Source organism: Colossoma macropomum, unplaced genomic scaffold, assembly GCF_904425465.1.
Source record: "Colossoma macropomum unplaced genomic scaffold, Colossoma_macropomum, whole genome shotgun sequence".
NCBI lineage: Eukaryota > Metazoa > Chordata > Actinopteri > Characiformes > Serrasalmidae > Colossoma > Colossoma macropomum.
Genome location: NW_023494784.1, coordinates 1957353 through 1982433, shown reverse-complemented (window position 1 = coordinate 1982433; position 25081 = coordinate 1957353). Strand labels below are relative to the sequence as shown.

The 25081-nt window shown below is 39.9% G+C and overlaps 1 protein-coding gene across 1 annotated transcript in view; it reads right to left on the bottom strand.

The window, feature by feature from the left end:
- The window catches only part of mospd2 (motile sperm domain containing 2), a 42646-nt gene that overhangs the window by 16190 nt on the left and 1375 nt on the right, over positions 1-25081 (bottom strand). The window contains exons 3-9 of the mRNA XM_036575633.1: positions 21134-21289; positions 19882-19968; positions 17454-17608; positions 10015-10075; positions 8999-9037; positions 8742-8866; positions 2886-3059 (exon numbers count right to left, since the gene is read on the bottom strand). Of these exons, the coding sequence (XP_036431526.1) occupies positions 2886-3059; positions 8742-8866; positions 8999-9037; positions 10015-10075; positions 17454-17608; positions 19882-19968; positions 21134-21289 (797 nt within the window). The remainder of the gene's footprint in view (positions 1-2885; positions 3060-8741; positions 8867-8998; positions 9038-10014; positions 10076-17453; positions 17609-19881; positions 19969-21133; positions 21290-25081) is intronic.

Genomic DNA, 25081 nt, shown 5'->3' with positions numbered 1-25081 from the left:
AGGTCGCATTTGAAAAGATCAGATTTGACCATACAGCTCTGAAAACATCAGATCTGAGTCACTAAAATCGGATTTGTGCCACTTCAACCTGGTTCAACACACTTTCAATAACCAGCCGTGGGGCCCGATCACGTTGGCCCCATGCTGAGCAGCCAATAAAACATAACAAATTTACAGACATCCAGACGTTTAGTAAGCCATTTAGTAAACCACAGCTAACCATTGTTCCTCATCAGCTGTGGTAGCCACTCATAATAGCAAGGCAATATAATGAGTCAAGTCAAAACATAATAAAAGTTAAATTTGGTTCCAGCCATTAGAGCAGAAATGAGAGATTAAACGTTTGAGACACACCAGCCAGAGGATTTCAACATCATTCAGTCTGGAAAGGACAAAACTGCTCCTCCAATACAGAGAGGTTCAAGAGAAAAACACGGCCAGCTGTGCTTTTCTTGCCTGCTCTTGCTCTGCTATCACTTGAATTCAGTCATGGGTTGGTCACTTTGAGAGTAAAGACTGTCGTGCATCTTTTCTTTTTGAACTTTTTGCCACACACCACAAAACAGCTCACACTCTGAAAGGTAATGCAGCTGACCCCATGTAAACAAAAGCGGTTTGATTTAAAACCTAAAGTTGAAACATTTTCCTCAAAACCACATAAAACGATTGAAATAAAATGAATAAATGATTATCTACATTTGCATATAAGACCATTCTCTGTTATGTATAAAGACATGCCAAGTCACAGGCTAATCACAATACAACACATCTCTAAAGCACCCCTACTGGTTGTCGGCTGAACCGACCATAACCGACCCCCTGAATTCTTTTAATAACTCAGCCACCGGCTATGATCACCTGTAGATGGCAGCACCTAAAAAAGCCAGTAAACCTCGTAACGCAACAACTGTGGCATTGTGATGCGCTGTGATACTACATCATGACAGGCGTATCGCAATTAGTAACATATCGTTGGCTAGTTAACAATCCCAAAAATAGAACATTTTCCATATGTGGCTTTAAGAAAGAAAAAAACTGACGTAGATGAGCTGATCACATGCTGTACATCCTAACAGAACCAAGTAAAAGAGGAAGAAAATCTAAAAAGGGCAAAGTCAAAATTTCTTTAGCGTAATAAATCAGCTCTGAACTAGTTAATGGGAACGTACCAATGTGGGAATTGTGGTATCTGGACATGCAGATACATAAACAGTTATAATGCAGAAACTGGAATTATATAGCATTACTGAGAAATATGACATTTACTTCTATAAGGTTGCAAGTGCAGAAACCCAGCGTCACCTATCGCTGGATCTTCTGGAGGAAAACAAATACATCAAATATCGATTTGAAACATTGGTCAAATATAAAAATCTGTCCGATTGTGATCTAATTCAGATATACACTGTAAAAAGTGGCTCGTCAGATTTACTTAAAAAAATACTTCATGTGGTGACAAACTAGTTTTATCAACATAAAAAAAATACACTGATTGCAAGAATCGTTCATTCAAAGTATTTATTTTGGTTGAATAAAACTAGTTAATTTACTTGTCACTACATGAAGTATTTTTAAGTAGATTTGATGAGCCACTTTTTACAGTGTAGATTGAGATGTTCTGTTTTGAAGAGGTTACTTGTGATATGGGGACGTTTGACTTAAAAATAGGAAACGGGTCACTGACCACCAAAAACAAAACATTTTCCATGTGTGGCTTTAATAAAGAAAGTATGATGGCTGCACTGCTGTAGATGAGCTGATTACGTGCTGGCTGTTTTAACAGAACCAAGTAAAAGAGGAAGAAAATATAAAAAGGGGAATGCCAAAATGTCTTAGGCCCAGTCCCATTTCTTCTTTTTACCCCTACCCCTTGTTTTCAAGTGTCACCCTAAGCGAGTTACAGGGTAGTGGTTGAAATCTTCCCTCTGAAATGGGACCCTCAAATAAAAAGAGCATCACTTCATTAACAGCTACCAGCGCTGCTCTGTAGGCGACCCTGCCAGTCTGCAGTGACAGCAGAGGAGGGTAAAGTTCAGCTCCTCACTGCTGGGCTTTAGTTACATTTAGGGCATCATATGATCTTCAAAGAGGGGGGCAATTATTTATTATCACCCACCCCTAATTCTTCAGTGATATGAAGCTGAAGTCAGATATTCTCCAGATTCTTGTTCAAATTTTCCCGTTCCACCTTAAATGGTGCAGCAGTTACATTCTGGCGCTTCAGGAGTCAGAACTGCTGGACTATTTAAGGTGGAACGGAAAAGTTAGCTAGCTATCTACCGAGACATCAGCATAGTATTAGTGATTTTTTATTCTTGTTATGAAGAAAACGACCATAATATACTGAAACTACATTAAACTAGGATAATACAGTGGTTATTGTGCTTTTTTTAACAGAGAAAATTCTCACATTTGTGGGTTTCTTTGGTCTCTTGTTCTCCATCTTGCTGGTTTTTCTTTTTTCTCATAACTCTCTGTTTGGAGTCTCTGAAAAACCTCTGTTTGGAGGGTCATGTAGCTCTAACACTTCCCTACCCCTCTATCTCAACAAGAATCGGGACACCCTACACCTAGATATGAACACGCAAAACAGAGGGGTAGGGCTAAGTGGTAGGAGCGAGGGGTGAAATGGGACTGGGCCTTAAACATTCTTCTGGCCAAGAAGGCTAAAATAAGAGTGGGATGTGAGCTCTCTGAGTAGACAGACAGCTCAAAACTGAAGCTGGAACAGAAAAAAAACCACTGTGACTTGATTCTGAACTTCATTCTAACGTGATATCAAATGTAATAGCGTTAACATGGCCATCAGTGACTGTAATGTAATCTTAACAGTCTGTAGACTATTAAAAGTCCAGGCAGGCTCTGGCTTGTGACGCAGCTCATACCTTTTTGGGTCGGAGGGCTAGCTCGGTGCTGAAGCTGGACTCCAGGCTTTCCTTACACTCGGACTCCGTATCCTTCGCCTCGCTCTCGTCTTCGCTCACAATCGGCCCATTTTCACTGATGGGCGACTGGAAGTCGTCGTCCGGGAGGGGAGGGTAACTGTACTTGAACTGGTCCTACGACACAAACAGGACACAACAATTAACACTTCACTCACGTTTCAGATCAGTAATAATGCATCAGCGTCTTCAGTCCTGTTACTGTGATGTTCTACCTGGTCCAGTGCGTTCAATAGGCTTTACTGTGAAACCTAAACCTACACTGATGGTTCTTCAAGGGTTCTTTAGTAAAGGAAATTCTTGTGTATAGAACCACCAACACTCAAAGAACCCTTGTTACGATTAAAGGGCACTTTGCCTGGTCAAAGGCTTCTTCAGATTGAGGGATACTGTACTGAGTTTTTGAAAAGGGTTCTATATAGCACCAAAAAGGGTTCTTCTATTGTTACGATGTCAAGCCCATTTTTGGTGCTAAATGGAACCCTTTGTAAAAAGGTTCTATATAGAACCATATAAAAAGTCTCTATCAATCTGAAGAACCCTTTAATGACGCAACGGGTTCTTTGAGTGTTCATGTTTCTATATACAACCATTTTCCTTACTAAAGAACCCTTGAAGAACCATCTTATCTTATAGTGTGTAGGCTAAATAAGATTTTTAATAGTGAAACACCACCAGCATCGCAGTTTAATCAAGAAAAGATTTTAACATGTCCAAGAAAGTAACTATTTATTTTTATAACTATTTAATTATTTTTATATAACCATTTATTTACTTGCTCTAAGATCAGCCTAGAAAAAAAAAGCTCAGCTCAAAGCTCAGCGTTCCCTCCAGAGAGAGAACCTCTCTCCCACAGAACCCGCTTTTCTCAGCTGCCTGAAACGCCTCGTTGGAATTCCAACCCTTTTCCTTTGTTACAGGATGATGTAATCTCATAACACAATTCTTACTGGCCGCCTGTAGGGGCAGAACTTGTAGCAGGATGTCTACTTGCTCCAGCGGTTGACCAATCAGAGCAGACCGGACTCATTGAGGGGGGCGGAGCTTAAAGACACAGGAGCTCAAATAGAGATGTACAGAATGAGAAAATGAATGTTTTGGAACATTAAAGCATGTAAATCTATTCTAGACCCCAAAAATAAAATTCCGACCACTGAAAATGAGCATGACAGGTCCCCTTTAAAGGTGGCCGTAGGGGTGGGTCAGATTAACTCAAATTTATATCAGGGTATTTACTACTATTCTAACAATAATATGCAGTGATGATTCACTTTACTAATAAAAAAGGAATGACTTTATAATAATAATGATAATAATAGCTATTATAGTAATCACTTATTTATTGTTACTATAGCAGATTTTATACGCTCTAAACAAAAAAGCTCAATATGGCTCAACTAAAACAGAAAATAAAAACAACTGAAAAGCATTCTTCATTGTGTAAATACCATCATCCACATTACAAGCTTCTTCAGTTCTACTGTAAGGAACTAGCTTTAACCTACAGCCTCTCCTCCTTTGTCTGTACCTACTCACTCGTCCTCAATTCCATTTAGTACCTTGTGGTTGGTGTCTAAAATATTTTTTCACACTATTTGCTGTATTCTTCCATGGAAACTGTTACTGGGGTTCCACAGGGCTCTATCCTTGGGCCAGGGCCTTTTACTGCGCATATTAAGGAAATAAATCACAACTAAAAACATTTTGGATGTTGAAGTAAACAGATTTTGTAGATTCACAACGGTGTATTATTCTAGAATAAGTTACAATTAACAACTTAAATACAATAAAAACAAATATATACATATATATACACACACACACACACACACACACACACACACACACACACACACACACAATACGTAGATGTCAACATTGCTTCCCAACCCTAACGAGATAAAGCTGAGTGCACGTAAAGCCCACAGCAGCTTCTCTGAGGCCGGAAAAAAACGGCGCTAAATATTTTGCGTCCAAAAGTCATTCATCACACGTGAGTCTTTCACTCAAGCTTTCATCTGCGGCCGTCAGATGCTGCTGAAACTCGATAAATGTTACCGTCAGTCACGCTATCAGTATTAGCTTCCAATGTGAGAAGTAGGAGTTTAAAATTAATTCACTGTGAAACAGAAAGTCAGTGTAACTGATGGAGAACGGTTGTGATGTGTGCTTTGGTATGATAGTACGGACTCCTTGTGGTAAGTGGTTGAAAAGCAACCACTCCTTCCAGAAGCTTGGACAGAAATGAGAGATTAGAAATCAGTCAACAGTTACTGTTCATTAAGGTCAAGGCCAGTTTCTAGAGAACTGGAGTGATCGCTGCATTAATACGTGGAAACTGTTACTGAGGTTCCACAGGGCTCTCTCCTTAGCCCAGCGCCTTTTACTGTGTATATTAAGGAAACAAATCACAACTAAAACCATTTTGGACATTTGAGTAAACCGATTTTGTATAATAACAATGGTGTATTATTCTAGGATGTCCCTTCACTTCTAATAAGAGCCATATTTTTAATATTTTTGCCAAAAATATTAAAAACAGAACAATACATAGACATCACTATTGTTTCCCAAAACTAATGAGATAAAGCTGAGTGCATGTAAAGCCCCCAGCAGCTTCTCTGAGGCTGGAAAAAAACTGTGCTGAATGTTTTTCACTCTTTTTGAACTGAGCAGCTGAATTTTGGATACACTGAAGTCTATTTAGAGCTTTGCCAGAAATACCAACAACAAGGGAATTGAAACCAAGTGTGAGGTTGTGAATGTAATTCGGTCAGTACCATAAATATACTGAACTTTAATACCCTGTCCTTGTGGTAAGTAGCTGAAAAGCAACCACTCTTTCCAGAAACTTGGACAGAAATGGGAGAAATCAGTCAACAGTTACTGTTCATTAGGGTCAAGGCCAGTTTCTAGAGAAATGGAGTGATCGCTGCATTATTCCGTGGAAACTGTTACTGGGGTTCCACAGGGCTCTCTCCTTGGGCCAGTGCCTTTTACTGTGTATATTAAGGAAAAAATCACAACTAAAACTATTTTGGATGTTTGAGTAAACGGATTTTGTACATTAACAATAGTGTATTATTCTAGGATGCCCCTTCACTTCTAATAAGAGCCATATTTTTTTTATGTTTTCACCAAAAATATTTTTATTGGTCAAAATAGTAAAAACAGAACAGAACAATACATAGATGTCAATATTGCTTCCCGACCTTAACGAGATAAAGCTGCGTACAATAAAGGCCACAGCAGCTTCTCTAAGGTCGGAAAAAACACCGCTGAATATTTTGCGTCCAAAAGTCATTCGTCTCATATGTGAGTCTCTTTCACACAAGTTTTCAGCTACGGCCGTCAGATGCTGCTGAGACTTGGTGAATATTAGCGCCAGTCACGCTATCAGTATTAGCTTTCAACGTGAGACGTAGGAGTTTAAAATTAATTCACTGTGAAACAAAGTCAGTGTAACTGATGGAGAACGGGTGTGATGTGCGCTTTGGTACTACAGTCCGGACTCTAGAGGCTGAATTTTGGACGCGCTGAAGTCTATTTAGAGCTTTGCCAGGAATACTAATGACAAGGGAATCGAATCTAAGCGTGAGGTTAAGAATGTAATTCGGTCAGTACCATAAATATACTGAACTTTAATACCCTGTCCTTGCAGTAAGTGGTTGAAAAGCAACCACTCCTTTCAGAAGCTTGGACAGAAATGAGAGATTAGAAATCAGTCAATCGTTACACTCTTCATTAAGGTCAAGGCCAGTTTCTAGAGAACTGGACTGATCGCAGTTTTACAGGTCAAAAGAACAAAAGCAGCCTCAAGGGATTTGTTAATGTGGGACAACAGAGGAGAGCAGACCTTGAGAATGGAGGTTGGGGAAGGGGCAAGATGGGGGAGGGGGTTATATTGATACTTCATTTGATGAACGAAAAAACAAAACCAAAACAACACTTAAACACTCAGTTGTTGGTATACTAAAATAACGATGCATGTCTTTTGGGAGGGCGGCACGGTGGCGCAGTGGGTAGCGCTGTTGCCTCACAGCAAGAAGGGCCTGGGTTCGATTCCCAGCCGGGCGACCAGGGTCGTTTCTGTGTGGAGTTTGCGTGTTCTCCCCGTGTCTGCGTGGGTTTCCTCCGGGTACTCCGGTTTCCTCCCACAGTCCAAAAACATGCAGTTAGGCCAATTGGATGTGCTAAAATTGCCCCTAGGTGTGAGTGAGTGTGTGAATGTGTATGTTTGTCTGTCTGCCCTGCGATGGACTGGCGACCTGTCCAGGGTGTATCCTGCCTTCCGCCCAATGACAGCTGGGATAGGCTCCAGCACCCCACCGCGACCCAGAAGGATAAGCGGTTTAGATGATGGATGGATGGATGGATGGATGGATGTCTTTTGGGACAAAACCTCCAGGTGGAAACCGAATGATTGTGGTGTTATGCAGTGACACAGGGGAGCTTTCAGATATGAAGAGCAGTGGTTTTGCTTGGGAGCCTCAAATCAGCACGTCTTTCTTTTTGCTTTCAAACATCTTTTTCCGTTTACATCAGAGCTTTTTTAGCTACATGCCCCAGGTTTCAAGACATCGGGATAATGAACGTGTAGGCCAAACTGCAGACTCTTAATACATTATGGTAGCTGAACCAGACTTCATCTATTTTATGCTATATTCCAGCGGGATTAGTTTCACCAGAGGAGAAACTGGTCTGACCGATCTGTTAAGGATAAAGGATCTGTGTAATTTCCTGACTTTCCTGACTGATTGTGGGGAAGTTAACATCATTATGCAACAGGTGCCACAGAAGGATCACAGTTGCTTTGCGCTTCACCACCATGGCATTTCACTTCTGGTATAAAAAGGTAATGTTAGTTCAACTCGGGATAAGAGAAATTAAGCCAAGTTAGCTTAATGCACATATATAGGCCTGTTCTAATACCCCTTTAATGTTCTGCTCAACCTTTTGGTAGAGCACATTTTTAGTTATTATACACTGACCAGGCATAACATTATGACCACCTCCTTGTTTCTACGCTCATTGTCCATTTTATCAGCTCCACTTACTATATAGGTGCACTTTGTAGTTCTACAGTTACAGACTGTAGTCCATCTGTTTCTCTGATACTTTGTTAGCCCCCTTTTACCCTGTTCTTCAGTGGTCAGGACTTTTTTATTGATTTTTTTATTTTTTATTACTGATTAACTTCATTAATGCTTATTTTCTAACGGTATTCATGTTAACTTATTAATATTACATTAAGGTCATTAATGCTAATGTATTAATGCTACATTTTTAACTTAATGCTAGCTTTTTAACTATGTTAATGCTAAATTATGAACTTCACTAATGCTAAATTACTAACTTTATACATAACACTGCACTAAATTAATGTCATTAATGCTAACCTACTAAGTTTAATGGTAATGTATTAACGCTACATCATTAACTTAATACTAACTTAAGTATGATATTAACTTTATTCATGCTAACTTAAACACGAAAATTGTCTAAAAACACTAAACTTCATTAACGTTAAATATTACCGTCACTAATACTAATTAACGCTAACTCATAACCTTAATGTTGTCATTAACTTTAATTATGCAAACACATTGACTTTCCTAATGTTACATTATTACATTTATTAATGTAAATTAAATATAATCTGATACTGTGATATATTTGGAAAAAATTATGTTAAATATGATCAACCTTATTAACCATTTTTTGTAATGAAATTTTACCAACACTTAATATAGCCTTTAAAAAATATCACGATTTTATTGTTAATTTTATTTTTCCTACCGTTCCTCCCATGTGTGGGGGGAGGTGCTCAGGGCTGATGAATGTCTGGATGTCAGCTTTGGACACAAACTTCAGCTTGCTGATGGCTTCTGGACCCAACCACGTCTTTACTATCTTCCAGGCAGCTGTTAGAGAAAGATATTCATGCCACAACAGCTGGACGCAAGAAATTATTAAAATAATAAAAAAAAATAATAATAAAATTAAAAAAGGAGATATTAGACTTCTCAAATCTACAGAGAAGAAACAATTCTTACCATTCATAATCCAAGGCATCTCGACAATGATCATTTTGGCTAAAAAAAGACAGAATAAAAACAAGAGATAATGAGTTATACATCATCCCACTGTCACACAGTATATTATAATCTGAAATCATTTTTTTCTTGCTTAATTTTCATTTTATTTAACATTTTCTATTTTTACACCTTTGTTTTTTCCCATTTTTTGCTTATTTTATTCTTCTTTTATTTTATTTTTTCCTTTCATTTATGCTTGTTTAATGTTCACTCTATTGTGAAACACTTGTGTATGAAAGTCGTCATACAAAAATAAATATTTTTATTACATAAACAGCACTTTTAGTCCTTAGTCCTTTGCTTTAAAAATCAGTTTTGCCAAATTTGTAAACTTTATTTCACCAAAAGTCACTTTTTTCACATTTTAAAACACCCAGGATCAAATTTAACGACCAAAAAAATATAATCAGGTTTGTAAAGTTTATGACGGAACTGTCGGCTGTAACTAAAGCAGATGAATAAGGTGGTATAATGAGCACGACACCAGAACCTCGGAGCAGAGCGAAAGCACCGCGGCCTGACGGGTCATTATTTTCTCCTTTTTTTCAGCTTCAGGAACAGCTCTACGAAAGCCAAATGAAGCCTTCGACCCACACCGTCGGCACTCAGCTGTTAAAGAACGTTACAGGTCCAATCTTCTCGGAGAACGCTCCGATTTATCGTTAAGGCTGTTCCAGCTGGAGGAAACACATTTTTAAAACATAACATATTCACGTACGGCCTGGTGTTTCCATTATTTTGCTCGCTTGTTTATTACAGTATTTTTCATCAGTATGTAAATTGGCACTGCGGGAAACAGACGGAGTTCCTGGTGACCTTGTTTGCTTTAATAGAGCAATCTCACACTTTCATGTGGAAGCAGCGCCGGGATAATGAGGAGGAAAGGTGCCAAAGGTTACTCTGGAAATGAAACATTCCCACCGTTCAAAGGAATACGGCTAATATATAAAGAAAACACGAGCGAATGCACTTACACAGAAACTTCGGGTAGTACACTTTGAAGCAGTTAATGATATACTTCACAAAGTCCATGTCCTGTGAAAGAGAGAGAGAGAGAGAGAGAGAGAGAGAGAGAGAGAGAGAGAGAGAGAGAGAGAGAGAGAATGAGTCATACGTGCTGGCTCAGAGTGAGGTTTAATGATGAAAGGATTTTTTTTTGTTTTCTTTTTATTTATTTATTTATAAAATGGGCATTCAGTGAAAGCACAGTTTGGCCAAGCTGTGATTTTCACTGCCTCAAGCTGTGAAATGACCCACTTCGCACCAGCCGAAACTCTGTCACAAGTTCGGCTGAACCGCGTTAGCACCATTAATCTGGTGACTTCAGTCACAGGAACAGAGTTTCGGCTTCTGGTGCAACAGGAAGTTCCAAGGAAGTAAGTCAGAAACACCAAAGCGGGCACACCATGCAGCGAAAACCTCAAAAAACATAGGGGCTATTTTTGACACAGCCTGTTTGGATCCCCGGCTACAAGGTCATTCCTGCTTCTGGGTCAAAGCTGCCCTTGTATGCAGACCTACAACTCGAATCCCAGGCCTTAAAGGGCCCACATCACTGCTGTGGGACCAAAACCTCGCATCTCCATTTTTGTCGTTTTTCAGTTTTTGACATAACTTAAAAATGCCTGTTGTTCTTTACATCGTGTGGAAATTTCAAGATGAATGGACCAAAAGAAACGGCCCAAAATGACTTGGAAAAATGTCTGGTTCCATTGACTTACATTAAAAGTGAAGTAAGTTTTTTCCTTCTTCTGTAAAGTTACCATTTTGGAGATACGAGGTTTTGGTCTGACAGCAGCGATATACTGCATTTTTAACCTTTTTAACCCCTTGAATTAAACAAGCCATTTGATAATGTGCCTTTAAGACTGATATATGTAAATAAGCTCTGTTCTGATGGGTTACCTTGTATTGTGGCTCATTTGGGCTGAAACACTCCTTATAACTTCAGCATAAGTGGGCGGGGCTAAAATGTAGACTGAATATGCAAATTTGTCAGGTTTCCTGGCGCCTGAAAAATGTATTTTCTATATACTCACTGTATGGACTGGAGAGTGGACAGTACGTATAGAAAAACTCTGTAATGCTACATCAAAAGAAGAAAATTAGTTTTTCCAGTATCCTTTAAAGCGACACTTTGGCCAAAAATCTAAATTTTCCCAGTTTCTCCCCACTTAGCTGTAATGTAGGCAGCCAAGACACGATTGCTGTCTGAAGTTTTGCTTCTTTAGTATTAGCACTGGGGCTAAGAGGCTAATGTAGCTAACAAACAATGAATCTAACAACCCAACAATTAGCATGACGCTAACCGCACTTCTCTCAGACTGTGTGGAGGTGTTCAGTATCTCTAATAGTCTTGATTATGTGGTTTCTGACACGGAATGACTCACTGTTATCTATAAACATGGACTAAGATACACGCAAAAATCAGGCTGCTGTTTTTAGCTATGCTAATATACAGTCGTGTGCAAAAGTTTCAGGCACCTGATTTAAAAAGTCGTTTAACTGGTCATTGAGCATTTATTTGCCCAAAAAAAAACAAACAAACACCTCATTTACCGACATGTTCTTAATTTTTTTCTTGAATTTGTTCTTAAAAAGGTCCTACAAAAACGTCTACATCAGATTGATGACGTGTGTTTAAACTGCAGAACTGTTCACTTTCATGCTCTTGAGTGTGCAGAGATTCTGTTCTTGGCTAAGATCAAATCAATAAAAATCAATTCAAATACAAAAACATCAGAGAATGTCAGAATCTTTGTGAAAACTGCATCAGTGAGTTTTAAGAAGAAATTTCTTCTTAATAATAGTTGATGAATGAGGCCCACTAATATCAGAACATCAGCAAGTACAATGTTAAAAAAAAAACAAAAATCTGTATAAAACGGTAAAACGCAGCAGGGAGTGCCACACAATTAACAGTAAAATTATGTTTTCTCACAAATTACAGCCATTTAATTTCTTAGAAATACTGAATTCCAGTCCAGCCAGTGCTAAAACTAAAGAAGCCAACTTAGACAGCATGTCTTGGCAGATCTACTACATTTGGGGAAATTGAGTAAATGTGGGTTTTGGCTTTAACCACCAGAGGAGGAGGCAGGGCATCAGGGTGAAAGAGCAACATCCACCATCAAACCCCACTCAGATGGAGGTTGTGCAACACTGATGCACTGACTGACTGGGCGACCTTGACCTTTGTTCTCCATATCGTCCCTCAGGACACTCCCCAGCGAATATCACTTCTGCTCTGCGCCCAGAGAAGCAGGCTTTTATCTCTGGTTCTAGATATCAGACGTGTGTGCTGTTTCAGAGGAGCCGCCCAAAATAAGGACCTTTTCTCTGGTTGAATATGTTGATTTCTCAATAATATTCAAATACAATTCTCAATAAATGCTCAAGAGTGACCAGACAGCCAGTGCTGCTGGTGTATATACACTCACTGGCCACTTTATTAGAAACCAGGGTCTGAGCGATGTTTTAACCGGCTGATAATTTGTAGTATTCTGATGTCATGTAATCGCGCTGCCACCATTTTGGTTGGGAAGTTCACTCGGGAGCTCAGCGGCAGTTAGTTATGAGATAAAGTCATGGAAACTACACAAAAGGTGGTCACTGATTACTGTACAGTGCATTTTGTCCGCTATATAGGTGGAGTTACATACTGTTCCTCAACCATATCTAGCCAAGAGTGGCTCTGTGGTCTGACCGTTAATGAAAAGCTAGAGAACGGACAACTGTACACCAGCAAGGCGGAGCTACAAGGGAGGGGTTTCTGATAAAGTGGCCGGTGAGGGTGTGGGTTGATCATGCAACACGCAAGGAGTTTTCAAAGGAAGTTCACACAAATGCAATAAATTTACACTTAAGCAGTTAACTTCAACTTCCTAAAGGGGAAATCCATAACAATAAGGAAACAAAAAAAGGGAAATAGTCATGCAAACTCAGTACCGATAAGTGGGGGTGTGGAGGGCAATGTGGGAGAGAAAGAAATATATAACGATTTTAAAGTAATTTACACAATACACAATGCAAATCATGATACTTTGACACAGCCATAGTGCATTAGTGGTGTCACTTTAAAAAAAAAGCCACCAAAACAATCAACACAATGATTATTTGACATTTTACACACCATGCAGCACTAAACCCAATTAAAAAGGACTAATTGTGCCGTCTTTGTAATGAAACATGCAGTTGGTCAGTGCTCTTTAAGAACTGGCGATATCTACGATGTGCTCAGAAATGCATATCGTGTGTCATGATAACAAAAATGATCACAATACTGATGAAATATAAATCACATTGCCCAAGCATAACGATGGACCAATCTGTGTCCATATTCAGTGGTCTGGTTAAAGGGTTCTGTTAATGCCTTAAAGTCAGATTTGCAGATGGTTCTGATTGGGGTTCTCGCTTCATCTGCCCTGTGCTATCAAACCGGGCCGGTTCAGTTTGAGGGAGAGAAAGAACGCAAGCGGAGAGGAGGTGGTCCAACACAGACGTCTCGCGCAGTGAAACTGAAACACAGTCACTAAGGATTACACCACCAAGCTGGATTGACCAAAGGGATTAGGAGGTCACTTTAATCTGAGACGTTAAATACTGAGCAGCATCTACAGCTCATACAGCTAATGAGGGAAAGACACACGCCGGGGGTCCTCAAAGACAAATCACGACAAACATCTAATATGACAGATTAACACATCCAGAAATCTGCCACCAGAGAAACTCAAATCAGGACAGAGTGGATATAGTCGCTTCACGGTGCGTCTAACATTAATACTATAATTAGTGTTTATGAATAAAATAAAATTAATAAATAAAATGTGATTTATTTAAGATTATTATTGTTTAATTGATTGAAATTAGCTACTATAAGCACACAGTTTTTCCTATACATATAGGTAGGTATGTTAATTACATGCATTAATATTAATAACACTAAGGCTGTGTTCACATATCAGATAAAAGTGGCCCAAATCTGATTCTCACCAATGTTTTTTTATTTTTTATACAATATAATTTTAAATGTGATCTATTTGTGACATCAGGCTGAACAGATCAGGTGCCTAAACTGACCCGCATGTGCAAAAGAACGTGAGTCATCCAGAGGTAAACAATCACAATGGAGTCTGCGGTATCGGCCACTCCCGGTGGTTTCAGCTTCATCTTCTCCAGCATCACAAGACCTGATAAGAAGGTCTGATGACTGACAGCCGGGCTCATCAACCAGAACGCATCCGAGCTTGCTGTAGAAAAGGCCCTGTTATTCAGACACGGCTCTCATCCTTGCTTTCTTTAAACTTTCAGACTTTTAAATTTTCTTCCTCGTTCTCCTTCTCAGACACAGCCTCAGTCTAAGTCTAGGCTAAAAACCTTGTTTAGTGGAGCCTTTGGTAATTAGCTTTTTCCCTGTGAGATAAAAGGTGCAGATCTGGGGTTCAAGGTCATAGAGTATTATGGTAAACTGGGAGTGTTGGTGCCGTCGTCCCGCTGCCTCACACACTCACTCAGATTTGTTGACGGTGGAACGGAGGGGCGCCGACATCTCAGGGAGCCTCATGACTCTGTTACCTTCTGTCTCTCCCTCTTAGTGAGGCTGTAACAGCTCGACCTGCCGGAGTCTCTGCTGCTCTGTTAACCCTGTAAACTGTGATCAGTCACTCTTTACAGAACTGTTTGTTTCACAACTAACTTTGCGTTTCTTAGCCGAGTTGAACAGATGCCCATCCTGTGGGTCTGATGCTGTTGCTTCATCTGTGCTGATTGGGTGGCCACTGCACGCCAGCCTTCTGGACCAGTTTCCCCACTATGGAGCTTTCTGCTGTACAACGATGTGCAAACCTCACCTGCATTACCTGACCCTCCTGATGCTGCTGCTGCACAGACTCAAACTATTTAATCATAGATATTGATTCACCTGCTTTTCCCCTTTTCTGTATTTAAATATTTTACACTAATGTTAAAACCTTATTCTCCGTTCGTTTTGCTCTTTTGTTACTGTTTGCTATCCAGTGTGGTCCAGAGGAGGAGTTTCTTGCCACTGCTGCCATTGGCGATGCTCATGGGGGCTCAGACCCAGATTTTTCTGTCAAAGCTGCTTTGCGATAACGCCTGTTGTAAAAAGCGCTATATAAGCAAACCCTGACGACTTGACTTGCGTTCAGTCATTTCTTTCGAAATCTCTGAGCGGTGTGGATGAGTGTCTAATTTTCTTAGTACAGAAACATCAGGCCAAATGTTTGAGGTCTCAGCGGCGCAAAAGCATTATTAATGTCAAACTGGATTGACGTAAAAGTCTGGCTGTTCAGACCGAGTCATGCTGCCGCATATCGGACGTGTATCGGATTTCGGTGCCACAGATGAAAGTGTCCCAGATTGAAACGTCAGATTCAGTGTGTTTTTGCTGTTCACACTGACACACATATGAAGAAAAGGATCAGATATGGGCCACTTTTAGCTGCTGTGAGAACAAAGCCTGACTTTATTTACAGGTTTCATTTATTTTGTTATGCCTTCTTTGATTTGTAGTGATTTATTTTTCCCCTGTAAAACGAGACACTGTTACATAAATGTACACAGTAAAGGACTGTCTGACCTGCTGCCTGCTTCAGTTTTAACCTGGCATCTTTCTTTACACTGTAAAAGCTGTAACACATGATGATTTAGGGGTTTCTGAGCCTTTCTGCTCTGGTAGGTCGCATTACAGCCTATCAGCTGTTTTTACATAGTCTGGCAGGACAATAACAGGGAACTGAGTGTCTCAGGACTGAGAAGAACCGTAATCGCTGGCAAAAGGGGTTAACCACATGTTGATAGCTAGACGAGAAAGGCGCCTTTTTACTGCAGCACCAACCGCTGCAGTGCAGTGACCAACCTGTACTTCCCTAAAATACAGCCATCTCTTCTGACTGTATCTCAGCTAAGCGCCTTTCAGTTTCAAAACTAATCACATCTTGAGGCAGATAAAATTCCCATGAATGTGTAATTACAGTAAACTACAGAACCTTCAATAACTGTGTGGCTAAAATGTGAGAAATACTGAATAAATCATTCCTTCAAATTATATTTTGTTGCCTTGTTGTGAGAATTTAATTCTGCAGGGTACAAGTTTTTTCATTTGAAATAGCAAATTAATAAGGAAATTGATTCCAAAATTTTGAATGATAGCGTAGATAACAGTGTGTCATATAATCCAGGTAACAACTCCACATGGTTTACAAGGAGTGTGATGATTTAGGCCTTAGATGCATTTAGACACACCTAGATGCTGCGTTGGGTCCAGCCAGACACGTCAACAGCGCCGCCATTTTGGGGAGGTCAACATCACTACTGGACTGCATTCAGTACCATTACAGAGCGGCAGTTTAAGAAAAATACTGTCCAAAATTATATTATTTCAAGAATATCACACTCAGAAAGTGGGATAGGATTACATAACAGAGGGAACGCAGTGATCCACACTCATGTCTGTGTGATGTTTGTGTAGATAAGGTCGTGTGGTTGGTGAAGCACTGAGAACCTGTTGATGTGATTGTTTTTCCTTTGGTTTTATATTAAGCTGATTTCATTTACTAGTTTTATTAAGGGGGTCTTAACTTTATGTAGTAATTATTTATTTACAGTGATGGTTAAATGCTTTGTAGCGGTAAGTTACAGCATTCCTTAATCCGTGTAGAGATTCATAACCGATTAACGTTAGAACCTTCTTACACGAAGCTGAAGTTGGCTTCTCATTTACCAGCTTCTTTGTTCGCATTTTCTCATTCCACCTTAAATGGTGCAGCCTCAGGCAGGTGGGACGGGAAAACTCGAACAAGAAGCTGGCGAATAGGAAGCCAACTTTAGCTTCGTCCTTCTTACTGTGTTTTGGGGGTTTATTTTATTTTTATGTGTATTAAAATTTGAAGTGATTCACAAACTGATGGATTTGCTGATGTGTCTGATTGTGTTTCTCGCGCTGAAACTCGGTTTTTTTAACGTCAGGTTCAGACTGAATCCTCTCCTGCTGGTCCGGACGGCTAATTAGCACGATCAGTTATTAAAGTAATAAAGCTACCGAGAGCAGATCCGTGCAGCCCGGATTAATCTGTGTCTGAGGATTATAACTAAACAGATTTGGTGAAAATCGTTTGAGTAATAAGGAAGTTGTGGCTGATTTAATCCTGAGACTCATCGTCTCTCAATACAAGTGAATCTGTTCACAAGCGGATCTTGACCTCTCCAACATGGTGGACGCACAGACGTATCGCCTCAGATAAAGAACAACAGACAACGCGGCATCTAGGAATGTATATCTATGACTCCAAACAGGACTGATCGATTACATTTGGGATAAGTGTGTGTGGGTGGATTTTTCACCAAACCATCACTTTAACAAGAAGGTGGGGGGGCGGGGGTGTGGGTTACTTACGATGTTGCTGAGGCCGGACTCAGACATGTCAAAGACGACCGTGAGGGGCATGCCGGGCTCACGTTTAGCGTAGCGCTCCAGCCAAAACGCCACATACCTCTTCTTGTCCACAGCTGTTTTGGCGTCCTTAACGTGGAGCTTCACTTTGAACCAGACTGAAAACATAAAAACAAACACAAAGAAGCTACAATCAGAAATGTTCTTTAAGACTAGGGCTGACCGATACGTAGCTTGATTGATAAAATCGGCCAATTATAAGGACAAATTTATTGTTATCAGCAAATATGTTTTCTACAAAGCTAAAAACTTTCAGATGTTTGACTTTCAAACTCTCAATTATTCCATTTTTCAAAACTGTATTGAAATCGTTCCTCCAAAGTTAGTAGCTCCTTAAAACTGGTATGTGTGACAATTTTCATGTCAGTCCTACTTTGAACCATTCAGTTTTGTATGACACAATACAAGAACTTCTGATTTGCTGCTGAGCTATTTGATAGAAGGCCAAAGAGGAAGCAGCGAGTACATACGATACAACAAAGCCTGACTTTGTATAAACAAGCCATAAACAGCATTGTAGGTCACTTATCACTACACAGTTCTTCATCATGTGGCTTGTCATGTGTTTCTGCTCACAAAACTGCCAAGAACTTCACTTCTCATTATCACCTCAACAGTTAGATAACATTCAGTAAAATCAAAAGGTCTGATACAGAGGACACGTCTTCCTTTAAACCAGCCTGATCTTTCCTAGGACCGCAATGATAAATACACCAAATCAGACATAACATTATGACCACCTCCTTGTTTCTACGCTCGTTGTCCATTTTATCAGCTCCACTTACTGTATAGGTGCACTTTGTAGTTCTACAGTTACAGACTGTAGTCCATCTGTTTCTCTGATACTTTGTTAGCCCCCTTTTACCCTGTTCTTCAGTGGTCAGGACCCCCATGGACCCTCACAGAGCAGGTGCTATTTGGGTGGTGGATCATTCTCAGCACTGCAGTAACACTGACGTGATGGTGGTGTGTTAGTGTGTGTTGTGTTGGTCTGAGTATATATCAAGGTCAAGATTCGACTCAATTTTGGATATTTTCTGAGTTAAAATGTTTTTTGTTTTGACTCGGCTCAGACAAAAATTTTCACAGCGCCCCACAAGTCTGAACTAGTAGTCCAAATATTTATCTGAATGCACAATTAAGATTCTGATGGTTTCGGATTGTGTGTTACTTCTAGCACTGGAGCTATGAAACTATATCAGCCTCGTAGCTCAGTAACCTTCAGACACCAACCATTTCTTGGCTCAACTACATTTGGGGTTTGGGATGATGCTTTCAGACATCATAACCAAATGAAGTGAATCCTCAAGATCAAAACAGAACTACTGTGACCTAAAACATGCTGGTGAACTAGGAGAAGGAAATATCTTAAAGTACCTCTCACTAGACGTCTGAGCGGGACTGGTTTTTTTAGTCCCGCTCCCGCAAGACTTCAGCAAATTGGAATCATTTATCCTGCCCCCGCCTGGGTTCCGTCAAAGTGAACTGACATCCGATATCTGACACAGTCTATTCACAAATACGTTATTCTCTGCTGAAATAACACAGCAGTCGTGGTCATCAGGCTCACTGTGAGCAACTTCACCAAACACTGTTTATTCAGCATTTAAACACAGGGCAGTAATTAAACCACAGAGCGGTTATTTTTGGTGTTTTGCTGGGCAGCTGTGGCCATTGCATGGAAGGCTCTGCCGTCTCCGTGAACTATGAGAATCTGTGATCAGTTGCTTTACAGTATCTTGTGGCGTGGGACTAATTTTCAGTGTTGCGTGTGGGAGCAGGCATGAAGAGAAATCCCCCAAATTAATGAACAGCCTAAATAAATTTCACTAAATCATATATAAACAATATAAAATAATAACAGTAAAACAACCAAAATGAATGAAGTCATTCTAAAAAGCTGCGAAGCAGTCGATCTCTCCACCTCTCACAGAGCTGCCCGATTTCTGTCAGTTGAATGAGCCCATTTTACTATATTAACTGGTGTAATTGGTGTTTTGACTTGGGCTATTTGGGGTGATTTGGGGAAATTACACACATACTTTATCCTGTATAAAAGGGTCAGTCAAATAAAAGTTTTAGGCCACATGTAATTGTGGCTACTGTTAATCTGCTGTTCAAACAACTGAATGCGTCTGCGCCGAGTGGTGCAGGAGAGTGAAGGAAGCAGAGTCTGTAATCACTATTTATTTTCATTTTCACTAAAATGATCTGTTAAGTGTTTCATTACGGTACTTTGTTGTAGCCCCATTTCATTTTTTTTGACCATTTTCTGCCAAAATGTTCTGCTGGATGAAATTTCGGTGCATCTCTACTTAAGGTCACATGAGAACCTCCACAAGTTCAAGAAAATCCATAAATCCAAACGTACAGAGTTTGTTGCCCTCCGTGTCGTAGCCGTGGAGGTAGACCGCTCCCGTCTCGAACATCCACCTCGGAATACTGCTCTCCGTGAGGTCTGCAAAAACGACAACAGCGTCCAGTTAAAGACACAGCCAACATCAAAGCACACGCTCGCTCCGTAACGTAGGCCCTCATTAAAAAACACAGGCTAATTATGTTTCTCCCAGCACAGTTAATAGACGCGTTTGCCAAGTCTCCATTTAATTCAATTTATAATATAGCTGCTTCCTGACGTGCGCGTCTTTTAATGAGTTCTCTTTGGCTGAAGCCGTTTAAAATGGCCTAGATAAATCTGCGGCGCGTTCAGAAGGAAATGAATTAAACGCAGACAATGGGCATGATTGTCTCCTCCTCACTGCCTATAGAGAAACTCACAGCTCGCAAACAATACCCGCCTTCAGTGGGCCGAAAGTGAAAAAAGTCTCCTTGTGCAAAGCTTTGGACGAATCCTGCTGACCAGTTTTATGGCAACAAGTTATATTATACATAATGCATAACACTGCTGTCACGAAAAAACGTCACAACTTTGTTTATTCTTTTAAACAAAAGCACTACATGAAACCTCCAGCTGTTATTTCCTGGTAACCAATTCACGACCATCATCAATTTACACTTCTGGAGCTAAAAAATTTGCTTACAACAGATTAAACAAGGCAAGTTCCAGCAAAACTGTGCAGTTAAGATGTAAACAGAGTCGTTCAGAGTGGTTTGGTGTGAAACGCTCCGTTCTAGAGAAACTTACAGTCACAACTGCTCACAATGGTGGTGATAGGAACCAGACGTCCACCTCTAAAAGCTCCCTCACAGAAAGTTACTACATGAAATGGTTATGAATTCACTGCCTGATGACTGAGACACTGTTTTATGACAGTTTTTAAAAGACTTTGGCCTTAAATGCATGGTGTTGCATGGTGTTGTCCCCCAAGAGAACTCAGATTTTCCACTATTTTCCATCATCAACATTCCACATAAACTCAGAAGACTCGTGTAGGTTCACTGGTGGTTCTGGATAGTAAATAAAATGTCTATATTTGTGTTGTAGTCATGGCGACCCCTGGTTCCTATCACCACTCTTAATATCAGTAGGTAAGTTTCTCCAGAACAAAGCATTTGCTTTCAAAACACTCTGAGTAACTTTGCTTACATCTCAACAACCGAATTATGCAGAAATGTTGAAAATCAGGAATTTAATCATGAAAAAGCCCATCAGCCCAACGTACCATTCAGGCTAAACTCCTTCCGCCACTGTAAACTCTCGTCGATCATCTTCAGGGTGTCGTCCACGACAAAATGCCTCCAGGCGAGGTAGCCATCGACCAGCGCGTCGTCCTTCATGAGTCGCTCCAGGTCTCTGGAGTCATACTTGTCGGTTGAATCTGAAAAATTGCATTATTATTGATAAAGTTAGGGCTGCACAGTGTATTATTTGTAAAGTATAGTGTAGAACAGAATACGTATAGTACAACCAGATGTCCTAGAACACGGAACAGCTGCATGGATCACACTGGGTTTTACTGAAGGTCTTTCTTTCCTCTTTATAGTTCACACTGCGTTTTTGCTCACACTGCTCAGGCCGTAAGTGTCAGTAAGTTATGCTACCTAGACATCATTGAGGCCTCGTTTTCACCGCAGGGCCGAACGGTTCTGAGCACGGAGAGAAACTGTTCTAGTGGCATTTGCACATGGATCGACACGGAACGCTTACAAACCAGACTCAGTGTGTTTTGACAACACTGTGCTCAGGGCCACAGAACCGTTTGGTGGGATGATGCATTTACGTCACTACCCTGATAGCAAGAAGATAGTGGACCACTCCTGACCCACTGATGGCAAAACTGGCGGTCCACTGGCGTTTTGCGGGCAGCCCACCGGTGGTTAAGCAAAGTAAAAGACAAAACTCCACTCATCATCGTTCATTTTCCACCTACAGTCCAATTTACTGATTTTTTTTTCAGACCTAGTCATTACTTTTTCCTCTCAGTTCTTTGTAATATTTGTCCAAGTTTATTTCCCAAAATAAAAGTCTCTGTGCATTTAAAATCTGCTTGAGGAGATTAAAAACTAGTTAGAGCTTGTTTGCAGGACAGTAATCTGGGTGGTCCGAGGGTGGACCAGCAGTGGCAAACAGTCAGCAGGGTGCCGACCTCATCAAGCTAGTGGACCGATATATGCCGGGTATTGTACCAGCACATCTTGCTGGAACCGTAAAACAAATTAATTGAACAAATAAAAAGTTCAGTTCGCCAAATTAAAGGAAGGGCTTTTCAGCCCACGTCTCGATAAAACACAAACCATCAGTTACTGTTAAGCTGCTAACTAGAAGAGAGGAGCTGCTTAGCATTAGCTTAGCTAGCACACTACCAGCTCTCCTCACTACCAAACAGGTTTAACTGTGACCAACAGAACATCGGACGATAAAAATTCATGTAAAAAACAGAACGACTGGTGACAGAAAGCTGAACTCCAACCCGTTCTGTAGTGTTTGAGCTGTAGCTTGCTTGGCTAAGCTAACGCTATCATAACATTAGTTAGCAGGCTGAAGGGTCCAGTCCAGCTAACTGATGCTCAAATGACACCTGTTTACAAGATAAAGACTCCGAGTAACTGGCGTTGGAGCGAAGAACGCATTCTTCTGCCCGTTCGTTGTCGATGAGCCACTTTTGTGTGTAGTTTTCTTCAAAAAAACCTGCATAAAGCTAATTTCTGCTAGCAGCTATATAGTGTTTTCCATTGTACATTAGCATCAAGCTAACAGCTTTTTCCCCTCCAACACTGGGCTTAACACGCTCAGCCGTGTTTCATGTTTACAGTAACTTACAATAAATATCTGAACTTAAAGCTGAACTCTGAATATTACTGGATTCGCCTTTTAGCCCCTTAAACAGTCTGCTGAGCTCCTTGTTTAACAAAACCGCATATACACTCAGACACAACACATACACACATTTATGGCCTGTAAATACCTAATTGTGTGTGTGTGTGTGTGTGTGTGTGTACATATATATATATATATATATATATACACACACACACACACACACACACACACACACACACACACACACATATGTATATATAAATATAAATAAATAAATAAATAAATACGTATATCACTCGTATATCACATCTCCAAAATGGTCACTTTACAGGAGAAGGAAAAAACATACTCTACTTTTAATGTAAGCCTATGGAACCAGACTGCCGCCAGACTTTGGGTCATTTCTTTTAGTCTATTCATCATGAAATTTACATACAATGTAAAGGACAACAGGTATTTTCAAATTATGTCAAAAACTGAAAAACGTCATCCGACAACAGCGAGATATATATGCATATGAATGAGGCTATGTGAATCAAAACATGTAATGAAACTAAAAACGTAATGTTTTAAAGCATCACTTTATTCCTAAATGTTGAGATTTTCCCACCATAACTCTTAAAATGAACATATATCAATGCTGGAATGTTGCTGCTTATTTAGAACCAGTGTGCACCGTAATGGCCATCAGACAAAGCTAGTAAACAGTAATTATACACAACTATTAACCTTTGATTTGTCAGTTAGAATATGAATGGAGTAAGATCATCACTGCGCACTGCGGGTTAAAAACTCTGTGCTATGAGACACTGTTGGCTAGTCACTCTTTGAAGAGTGCATCCATATTCAAGCGCATTACAGAGAGACTGTAAAACTCCAACAAAGTACAATATCTTACTTTGAAAGTCTGTTTTAATTGTCCAGAGCATGAAAAAAATTAACAGACACACTTGTTAGCTCGATGCTAACAATACACAGGAATTCCCATTCATGTGCTAATGCAATTAGCATTACACCAGCGGTCAAAATTTGGTGAATAAATTAATTAAACACTCCTGAGTTCAGAGAGGTCACGAACGGCTGGCACGTCTATAATTATATGACTATATTTTTCAAAGCCGAACTCAAAGCCGAACTCAAAGCCGAACTCTGAATATTACTGGATCTGCCTTTTAGCCCTTTAACAGTCCGCTGAGCTCCTTGTTTAACAAAACCGCATATACACTCAGACACACATTTATGGCCTGTAAATACATTTATGTGCATATGAATGAGAGTATGTGTATCAAAATATGTAATAAAACTGAATAAGTTCTGTTGTAAAGCATCACTTTATTCCTAAATTCAGATTGTTTCGAGATTTACCTGCCATAACTTAAAATTAACATATATTAATGCTGGACCGTTGCTGCTCTTCAGAACCAGTGTGCATTGTGATGGCCATCAGACGTAAACAGTATTTATAAACAATTATTAACATTCAATTTACTGTTATTTAGAATAAGAATGGGGCTCATCAGAGCACTGGGTCTGAAAGGGTTCAATACTCAGGCGCTATGAGACACTGTTGGCTTATTTCTCTATTAATAGTGTAACCATATTCAACCGCATTATAAAGAGACTGTAAAACTCCAATTTAGTGAAATATCTTAGGTTGAAGGTCTAATTTAACTTTCCGGAGCATTAAGAAATGAACACACACTCGTTAGCTTGATGCTAACATTATATGGGAATTCCCATTCATGGGCTAATGCAATTAGCATGATATCAGCAGTCAAAATTTGGTGAATAAATGAAACACTACAGTGCTCAGAGTGGTCACGCACATCTATAATTTTATGACTATATTTTACAAGCATTAAGTGCTAATTTAACACAAACAAGGCAATCATCCTTAGAGCATCACAAAATGGTTTAAACATCATCCCACGTGCTTTTTTAATTACCCCCAATTTGACCTTGAGCTTGTAGCCTTCAAGCCTTCATTCAACAATGAATAAACAGCATCTATTTATTTGGATTCAACTTGTAAACCAGCTTTGAAAGTTTCCTAGACTGACCAAATTGACCATGCAGTTAGACGTCAGCCCACAAACTGCTTTAGGAAACTTCAGCTGCCATTAGGTTAAGTATATAGTAAGGCTTACCATTACCATGCTTACTACTGTCTTGGCAAACAAATCCCACTCTTACGTTAAGCATTAGAGGTCTAGCTGGATCGTATAGGATAATATGCACAAAAATATCCTCTCAGTCCAAGATGTCTGATTTTAGTTGGAGATTTTTTGGGTCTTTGAAAAGAAATATGTAATTCTATGTAAAAAGACATTTCAGTAGAGTCATATTCAGT